This window comes from Bidens hawaiensis, unplaced genomic scaffold, assembly GCF_021521415.1.
Source record: "Bidens hawaiensis isolate Kalapana, Puna unplaced genomic scaffold, B.hawaiensis_p1.1 tig00037449_1, whole genome shotgun sequence".
Classification (NCBI taxonomy): domain Eukaryota; kingdom Viridiplantae; phylum Streptophyta; class Magnoliopsida; order Asterales; family Asteraceae; genus Bidens; species Bidens hawaiensis.
In genome coordinates, this window is record NW_027496540.1 from 110844 (window position 1) to 121103 (window position 10260).

Sequence of the window (10260 nt, forward strand, 5' to 3'; positions counted from 1 at the left end):
GAAGTAATCGCGCGCATAGTCATGCGGATGGGAATCACACCAGCCTTGATATAAAAGAATTTTTCAGCCCAGCCATGAAGGCTTTTGAAGGAAACAGTGCAGCACTTAACCTTCTGACTGCGCGGTGTGAATGAGAACCAAGAATCTTGGATTTTCGGCTTATAAAAATATTGAAAGCGCCGAGGGGTGGGCTCCTCGCGCTGAGCTTTGCACATGAACTCAAAATGAGTCATGCGCACTAGTCCACAGGGATGAACCTGAGATATATGAATCCCGTAAAACTGGAGGAGCGCACCTATAAACCTCGTCATTGGAAGACGAAGATTACAGTGGGTGAAAAAATGAAAGTATAAAGAGATATAGCCGGCGGGAGGATCCGCCGCCGTTTGCCCGGTCGCCGGGAGCAGACAGCCATACTCAGGGAGAAAACCCTGAGAGGCGACGAGATTATCAAAGTCAGATTGTTTCAACTTGCAGGGAATCTCATCCCATCTCTTCACCGCCTTGTTCTTCCCTCCCTCCTCCGACGAGGCCTCGGCAACCCGTTTACCCTTGCCGGTCTTCTTCAAAGTAGACATAACCACTGATTTTACACGGCCTTTACTAGGGGAAATTGTGGTGTCTGGGTTATCAAACATACAATTGCGAATCGAACAATATGGTTACTTTAAGCACGGAAATCTGGAAGCAAAGATAATGGCTCTTAATCGGAATGTAAATTGAAGAAGCAAAAGCTCTGAAAATGACAATGGAGATGAAGAAAAAACCGTTCAAAAGGTTTGGTTTTATAGGCCCAGGGGAGAGAAAGAGAAACAAGTAATAATCAGATCTACGCTCACGCGCCCCCACGCGCAGGCGTAGGCCAACATAAGCGCGACACGTGTTCCTGACACTGTATGAGGAGACGTGAAAGGCAATTGTAGCACCTCGAGCACGCGAAAGGTCTGACACATAACGTCTCCATCTCTGATGCATGTCAGCATCAACCAACCACGTGCATTGACGATTCGTTTTAACCAAAGGGATAGAATTTCGCGCAACGCACATATGAGAAATGAAAAAGAAAAGACAAACCCTGTTAAATGAGCAAACTATTAAGTCTAATATCTATCTTACCTCGCTCGCGCGAGACAAGACACACATTAGATTGGGGGGCTTGAAGGGGTATGCACCCGCCTTAACATCGAGCGGGGCGGGTCAACCCACAAGATATAGACAAGAGGCTTGAAATCAGGATGTCATGAAGACACAAAGCCAAAACCTATGCGCGTGGCGCATATCACATATGCTCACGCATCACATATGCTCACGCATATCACATCTGCGCGTGACGAATATCACATATGCTCACGCATATTACATATGCTTACGCATATCACATGCTCACGCATATCACATCTGCGCATGAAACATCTGCGCGTGAGAATAAAGAGAAGACCTTGCGCATCCCCGGATAGGCGCATAAAGGACAACACAACAAATGAGACAATAGTCTAATCCAAATCAGGATAAGGACAACCATGATTGTACTCATCAGACAACCTTCCAGAAGGTATCTTTTAAGGAATAAAGAATGTGCTGATGTTGACAGCTGCCAATGAAGGGTGGACAACTCAGCAAAACCCATGTGCCACCACGTGATGGCACATGGGTCAGGTAAAATACCTTGGTCAGAGAATAATCAATGAAAAAGCACCAGGTGTCCTAAGTACACGTGGCGCGAAGCAATAGGAGGAGGCCAAAAAGGCCCTAATTGGGTCTGAGCCCAATCATTGGAAACCCTAATACTATAAATACCACACCACCTCCACAGTTGGGGTCAAGCAAGAAATATATTCTGAATCCTTTACTCATTTTCACATTCTTATCTTCTCCTGCAATATCTTATTCTCACACCGGAGGGTTACCCCAAAGAGGACCCCTCTGTCCCTTTATGAGGGGTAAGCTCACGGTGCTGTTCGTTTTGTAGGTGGAAGAACTCGTATCTCGGAAAACCATCGGTGATATAGCACACTCATACCCGAGGAACGTAGATCGAATACAAGTAAGTCGATACACGTTTCTTCAATTCCTTTAAGATGCAACTTTAAAAACTGGTTATAGATAGAGTGTGTTTGGTTTAATAAATAGACACATCTTAAGGGTTCATGAAACCTCTTAATGGCTAAATGTAAGATACAGGCCGAATTATTCAGCTCAAGATTTCCAAACATCCTCTAAGTTGGTCTAGCAAACGAACATTAAACCTTCACAAATGCATCACAATAAATTTATTACATAAACGGGTATTTTTTTTTCAGAGTATTATATCCATGTAGGTACACAAATCAAGTATTTTTCAGCAACTGAGTATGGCTTCGTCGGCTCCGATTAGGATAAACAACAAGAGGAGTTTTCACCTCCATTTTAATAATACAATATCTATGAAATATTTTCATTTTGAATATATAAACAGTAGGCACCTGGTGAAATTAGTAACATAAATTTAACTTAAATACTTCTTTTTCAATTCATTTACTTCCGATTTTTACGTGAGGATTGATGGATGGACAAAGCCACAAAGGAGAATGGACACCTTGAATTTATACATAAATACAAAATTATATTTTAATTTACTTGTGAATACCTCAAAGTTGTTGGTAATGATATGATTGAAGAACATGCAAATTTATACATGATTTTATGATTTCAACCTTTGCTTTTTAAGTTCTCGAATTTTCATGAATATCGTATATAAATCAAGTTAATTATATGTGAATTAACACGTAGTTCTATATAGTATTTATATTTCTTATTTGAGCAACTCTTTATTGTTTATATTGTGTGTAATCTACTCCACGCATTCAGAAAGGAACCAAGTTCTTTTAATAAAAAATTAAAAGTAAAAAAAAAAAAGAATAGCCAATGAGGAGGTAATCTTCATTTTGAAGCAACCTTTTACCGTTTTCTTAAAGTAAAATTTTCTTTACATCGGGAGAAACACCTTACTCTATTATGGTGTCAAAATGGGTCTCCGTTTATGTATTATTTTACTATGACATGTTTAAATGCTTACATTTAAAAAGGTTGATATGCCGTTTCATAGATTTTGAGGGTGAAACTACCTGTTAATATGTCATGACTTGATACGTAGTGTTTGAACAAACACTCTGCAGATCGGCATGATTGAATACATGTCTAAATTGTTGGACCCACTTAATCAACTTATGGCACATACAACTTTTAACTTATGATATCAAATAGAAATATAGAATGGCAGGTTGAGACGACATGCTTATGACCCGTTTATCAAAACGCCACATAGTGTATAAATAATTCATGTATATTTCTGTTAATAATACACTCTGTTTTCAGTGTTATTGAACGAGTTACAGTTAATTATGTTAAACATGTCGTGTTACCCCTTAGTAAGCATGCCATATTGTAAAGAAAATCGGTCTACACATTTCAAAAGTGTTGGTGTTGGATGACTGGATCCTTACTCATGATCAATCAACCGTCCATGAATCATCTAAAAGCATATATACACAATAATAATGATTGGCGTATAATTCACCGGAGGTCAACATATTATACGCCCCTGCCTCTTACACCAGGTCGACGTATTATACGCCCCCACCTCTTTTGGTGAGGCAACATATGGGGCAGTGTATATCAAGTCTCTTTTGGCTCGGCAACGTGCTGTGCGATCCCTTAGACCCGAAACCAAAAACCTAAAGAACCAATCAAATTGGTTTATCACGAATTATTTTCGGTTGTTGCTTCTACAAACTAGCTGGTCCGATCCAAGTCTTGTATACTAAAACTACCAATACTACAAACAAATATTACCTTTATTTCTAAAATTCTAATTAAAACTAAGCATCATTACCCCTGGCCCGATCCATGATTAGTTCAACTCGACCCGGGTAAACGCATGGATTGGTTCAACTCGATCCAGGTAACCCGAACTGTACGATACGCTTTTTGGGCGTGAAATACACACTATTATGTCAAATTTGCAAACTATGTATAGAATTTTGGCATCATGTTTGTCACAAACAGCATACATCAAAATCTATATAGACCATTTAATATACACATCAAAAATCTTTGACGAGCATCCATCAACTAACCTACAATATCATCTTCTTACTGGAGAGAATTATAGAAAAGAATCAACACCACCGATATACCAATGATTACTGGAAATGCTGTCACTAAGTACAACGCTCCGTAACCCTGCAGCATACAAATAAGCGATTATTGATCTCAAACGGGTCAACTTCAAATATCGAATTGGGTTCGCTGGTTGAACGAGGGTTGTGCATTGGTTGGTTTTGCACACAAACCGAAATTTTTGGGTCCAAAATAATGAATTGGGCATAGATATTTTCGTTCACTAATGATTAATGGATTATTATACATTTTGGTTAAAATATTTGGGTTACAATGTATTAAATTCTTATTAATTACTTAACATTCAAAATAAAAAATGAAAATTCACATATTTGGTTCGGTTCCGTTTTTTTTTCAGTTTTAATTTACATGCAAAATGGGAATCAAATTGAAGATTCCTTTTTTACTATAAAAACCAAAACCGTCGTTTTTTTTTTACTTTGGTTGCAGATCGGTTTTTTTCGGTTTCATGCATACCCCTAAGTTGAACTCAAACACGAATCATGTATATATTGATGCCAAAGACATCAACCTTAACCCGGACACACTTAAATTCACATAACCGATCACGACACATTTAACCCCTTTGTCTAAATGAGTCAAACGGGTTGACGTGTTATAATAAATGAGTCAAACGGGTTCGTCGTAAACAGGTTAAACGGGTTCGTCGTAAACAGGTTAACCATGCCAACCTAAACACGGCTTGTTAAATTAAAGGGGTTAAACACACCAACACAAACACACCCGTTTATTAAACATGTTAGTATGACAATCCAAAACATGAATAATATGGTGCCGTGTTCATGTTTCATGTCATGTCAGCAATTGTCACCCATAGTTTTCTTATTTTTAAAAAATAAAATACCACAGCTGAAGGGACTTCGGTCTCATCAGTGCCATCAACTTCCTCAATCTCAGCTGCTGAATCCCAGTCAATGTTAAGCCTCTTTGCAGCCACTTCAGGATCAACACCAGTGTCCGTAGCCTTCGCGTATAACGATTTTCTTGGCCCCTTTTTTGTTGCTTCAACCTTCATCATAATACATATATAACATCAGAACATGTAATATCTGTACCATTGATTACATCTTTTCTATTATTGTATCAATGGTTGGTTACCTCTAAATTAGGCCATTGAACCATTTCTTCTGCCAGCATTTGAAGAGCCGTACGGTCTCGTGGGATTTTCCCTTCATTTACCTACATTATATAAATCTCAATACCAGACAGGTGGGTGCGTATTAAGCATCATTTGTGCAAAATGTACGCACGACTTTCGAATTCAATCCCAGAAGTGATTTTGATATGAAATTGACATTGATTTTATTACAAAGTTAACAATGCCCTGCTGGCGGTGCACGCATATAATGTATATATGTGTGAACTCTCGGGTGGGCAAAAGTAAAATTGCACTAATTTTGACGTTATTTTACTAATCTCGTGAAAATAACGTTAAAAGTGGGGGAAGGTTATTCAGGCATCATGTGGTGGCGTTGATAGCCGAAAGACAAGGGCACATGCACCAATCAGCCGGTGTCCCGATGATTGAGTGCTATGTGCCTTATGTCCAAGGCTTGATGCAAAACTACTATCGAGCCGGGGGTCTCATCGGAAGCAGCCTCTCTATCCCTATGGGGTAGAGGTAAGGTTTTCTACATCTTACCCTCCTCAGACCCTACCATAGCATTGCTATTGGTGGGATATACTGAGTACGATGAGTACGATGACAAAGTTAACACCAAAATCTTTCATATACTGTTAGCATGTCTTATACTTGGTTTTAAAAACCTTGAGGCGCGCGCATCACGTATGTGATGGGCGTGTCTATGTACAACCAAATCTGCTATACATTTACCACCAGAAGTTGCATGTCTCATATGTTTTACATATAAACCTAATTATTGAGTAGACCTTTCATAATATCTTCACGCCTTAGGTTTTTTCAATTACATATTATAGGGGTGTGCATGGGTCGGGTTGGGCACAAACAACACCAAAAACCGAAAATTCGGGTTGAGTTTTTGAAAACTGTTTGGCTTTGGTTTTTTTGTTTTTGGCCTTTCTGGTTTCGGTTTGGTTTTGTTACGGTTTTACCATTTGGGTTTGAAAATTTTGTGCAAAAAAGGGCCAAAATTACGAACTTGCGCTCAAATCTTTTTTGTTAATTAGTAATTAGTTAATTATTATACATTTGGGCTAGTGTATTTGGGTAACACTGTCTAATAAATTCTTATAAATCACTTAAAACTGAAAACTAAAAAAATCCATAAATTCGGTTCTGTTTTTACGAAAACATGAAACAAACTGTCAGTTTTTGTTTGGATTCCATTATTTCGGTTCGGGTTTTCAGTCGCAGATCATTTATTTTCAGGCACATCCTTATTACATAAAACCTCCCACCGTCCCACGAACCATAATTTTGACCCATCACATATAAAACAATCACACATGGGCTTGAGTCTTTGAGAGAAGGTACTGACTTCTTCAAGAACAGCAGCCAAGTCCTCTCTTGTTGGAGCATCATTAACATCGATTCCAAGAAGCCTTCTTCGCTCGACTTCTCTCGGGTCCTCAATCATCACCGTTAACTTAACCTAAATGTTCCAATCATAAAATCACATTAAATATCGATTGCAAAATCTTTGTAACACAATCCAAATGTTCTAGAGAAACAGAGTAAATTGCATAGCACCATTGGAACTTATTTCCAATTGTCCTCCGGTTGGTGAAATCTTACTAACTTGAACTACAATCAACATACATACTCTATTTTAGACAATTCATTATCTGATTAATTAATTAAATAATTAATTAATTAATCCTAATAATGCAAACATTGCAAATCCAGTAATTCAAAACATAGAGAAAGTCAAAATTTAATATTATAAGCGCACGCCCATCGGGTCTCCAGGATGCTTTATCTCGTAGCCATTTCAGTATTTTACTATCTTACATGGTATCAGAGCCCCCGTAGACTCATAATAATCATAAACCTAATATCGAAAACAGAGGTGTTACCTCACTAAAAAGCATGTCTCTGTTTTTCTTCAAAAGCTCCAAAACCTACACAAACAACCATTATCCATAAAACCAAGCATGGGTTTTGTCTATTTCCACTAAAGAATCATACCCTTTTAATTTGGGCAACATATTCAAGGTCTTGAGGATCTGGGTCTTCATCATCTTCTTCATTCTCTTCATCCTCTTCATCATCAATCTTGGAACTTGATTCTGCGGCAACACTCAACTCAGTTCGAATATCTTCACTGCTAGCACCAACAATTACGCGAATTCTGGTCCTAACCGTCGTCTTGCAGCTCAACAACTGTCTATTTAGGCGGGGAAACGAGATTGAGAGGTGGCAAATTGGCGGAGATGAGGTGGAGAATGTGTAAAGGGGTAGTGGCAATTGAGATGAAGGTTTTAAGGAAGACATTTCTGGATTGAATATGTTGGATTTTGTAATTTATGAAATTGATAGGGTGGTGTTCATCTTCCTAAATTGGGGAAGTTTAATCAGACAGTCTCATTGGCTTACGACCATTGCAGAGGGATATCCTCTGCATTGCAAATTGATAAAATTGGAAAGTTGGGCCTGGCCCAAAACATATGAGTCCATGTTTAGTTAGTTGAACAAACCAAGTATTGGAAACAAGTTCCTTTTGGTTATTGTTATCAAATTAAACTAAAACATAATAATAATAATAATAATAATAATAATAATAATAATAATAATAATAATAATAATAATAATAATAAACTAAGAGTGAACAAACAAACGAAAATAACAAGCTCTTAAGACCAAATTGTCTGGCAAAAGGATGCACTAAAGATCAAGACACTTATGTTCATAAATCCAAATAAAACAAGCCTGAATCATACAAAAATGTTCGCATTGCTACAAACTGGAGATGTAAATCTAAATCGGGGGTGGATGGATGAAGGATCGTAGGTCTTCTTCCTTGGATCCTAATGCGAGAGATCTCCTCATTTCGTTCTCAAATCGTGAAGGAAACACTAAGAAACACAAATATGAAAGCCTTCCCTTCAATTTCTTAACAAACCGACTTCAAAGAATAGGTAAGAAACTGAGGATTTTAATTTTTCTACTCGACAAGTTCATTGTCTCAAGTAAAACCGTAAATTGAATATTTGCCACGATAGTCGGATATCATGCACTTCTGACTTGGTATCGACAAAATTTGGTTCTATATTTGTCATTTTTGGGTTGGAATTACACCAACACAATTTAACGGGAATCACTCACTGTTGTTTTAAAATAAAATCTACATATAATTCTTCATACTCCCCACTTGTGCAAAACAATAATATTAACTACCAAGATAAATTTAATGAGGTCCCAACCAAGACACTTAAGAAATGAGATCATTATAAGAAGAAACACTAATCGACCCCGGCAGATTACGGATAATCTGGGGGTTAAATAGATGTTTCCCACGAGGGTTAGGTCCGGCAAACATGGTTGTTCTTCTGATGACCTGCAAAACAGACACCGTGAGCTCGTCACTGAGAAGGGGGGGGGGGGTACCTCCTTGTGACCACCATCCGGCGTGAGAATCAGACTAGATTGCTCTTGAATATAAGTGTATATTAAGAGAAATGACTAGAGCAGATATCAGATAATATATGAAGATATAAGATGATGATACCGTTCCAAGGTGTTGGAGTATTTATAGCCGAAGGTAGGTGTCCAATAAGGTACAGCCGGCTGTATAATATTCCTTTTCTACCAACTGTGGGCTACGCACGTGCCGTGCTGGTGGTTGGTGGGTAGGCAGCGGCTGATAGTGACATGGCCGGCTGTGTACTATTCCTTTTCCACCAACTGCAGGCTATGTACGTGCCACGACAAGGGTTGGTGAGTAGGCAGCGGCTGATAGTGACATTAAGTACTAGAGCGTGCTGCTCGTCGTACTGTTGTCAGTGAGCTGTCGCAGCTTTGGTCAGATCTTTTGTCCATACCTTGGCAGGTATAGTACAAAAGGTCCTCCAGTAGCGTACGGACTGGCTCATTTGGGCGGGAGAATTCCCGGCTTTGGGCGGGAGTATTCCCAGCTTGCTCATTCCCTCTTCAGGTGACATTACTGAATTATTTGAGAGTTAGTGCCTTGTGCGTGTAGCCTTGCTGTTAGTGCGGGTAGCCTTCCCTGATGGCTAGTATCCGCAGCTGCGGGAACAGGCGGAGTACGTCACCATTGGGAGGCTTTTCCTGCGGGAACAGCTTGCGTACTGCGCGTAAGAACGTCATCTCTCTGAGCATGGTTGGTCCTGCGGATCCAGTTGGTCTTTGCGCAGACGTCCCTCTTTAAGGTGAGTCTTGCGAGTTCAAGTGCGCAGACGTCCCTCTTCGAGGTGAGTCTTGCGGGTCCAACTGCGCAGACGTCCCTGTTTAAGGTGAGTCTTGCGGGTCCAACCGCGCAGACGTCCCTGTTCAAGGTGAGTCTTGCGGGTCCAACTGGGCTCTGCTGGGACCTACCTCTTCAAGTCCCCCCAGTCCAATGTTCTTCTCATGAATTGTTAATAAGTGAGGTGAACTTTTGGACTTAAGCAAGGGGTTTTGAAAAGGGTTTAGTTTTAAGGTTTTCCATGGGGATTCTTCCCGCGGAAGTCCTAATGTCACGTGCATAAATTCCCGACTTTTCTGCTTGATCTTTGGGTATGATGCGGGTAGGTCTGTAACCTCCTCGCAAGTCAGGAGCGTTAAGTTCCACTTGTGTAGATTCTCCATGAGGTTTTGGTAGTTTTAAACATAGTGATCAATTATGTTAAACAACCAATTCCATCTTGGAGCTTCAAACAATCTAGTTCTCAACGTTCCCGCTATGCGGGGATGTTATTTCCGTTTCCGCAAGCATGGCCCAGAAGATCCTTCTTGGTTTCAATTCCCTGCGAGTGCTAAGTATGTGAAGGGTTTTGCCTTGACACTGTACCCGTACTCGTCTTATAGTTACTTTACTTCCAAGGTATTGTTGGCTTCAATTCCCTGCAGGTGCTAAGTATGTGAAGGGTTTTGCCTTGACACTGTACCCGCACCTGTCTTATAGTTACTTGGTTGCCAAGGTATTCTTGGCTTCAATTCCC

At 39.7% G+C, this 10260-nt stretch overlaps 1 protein-coding gene across 1 annotated transcript; it reads right to left on the reverse strand.

Annotated features, from left to right (window-relative positions):
• Positions 1–4038: 4038 nt before the first annotated feature.
• On the reverse strand, positions 4039–7671 carry LOC143589391 (ycf3-interacting protein 1, chloroplastic-like). Its single transcript, XM_077070161.1, has 6 exons — positions 7289–7671; positions 7177–7221; positions 6639–6752; positions 5278–5358; positions 5024–5188; positions 4039–4221 (listed from the first exon to the last, which is right to left on the reverse strand). The coding sequence occupies exons 1-6, from the start codon at positions 7592–7594 to the stop codon at positions 4132–4134; spliced, it is 801 nt and encodes a 266-aa protein (XP_076926276.1). The 5' UTR covers positions 7595–7671; the 3' UTR covers positions 4039–4131.
• Between the last annotated feature and the right edge of the window lie 2589 nt (positions 7672–10260).

Bases quoted from the DNA above. Each gene is read 5' to 3' on its own strand.
- LOC143589391 (XM_077070161.1), bottom strand. From the start codon at position 7,594: ATGTCTTCCTTAAAACCTTCATCTCAATTGCCACTACCCCTTTACACA. The intron at 6,753-7,176 runs GTAACACCTCTG...TGGAACATTTAG, and splicing joins GAGACATGCTTTTTAGTGAG to GTTAAGTTAACGGTGATGAT. The intron at 5,359-6,638 runs GTCAGTACCTTC...TATATAATGTAG, and splicing joins TGGCTGCTGTTCTTGAAGAA to GTAAATGAAGGGAAAATCCC.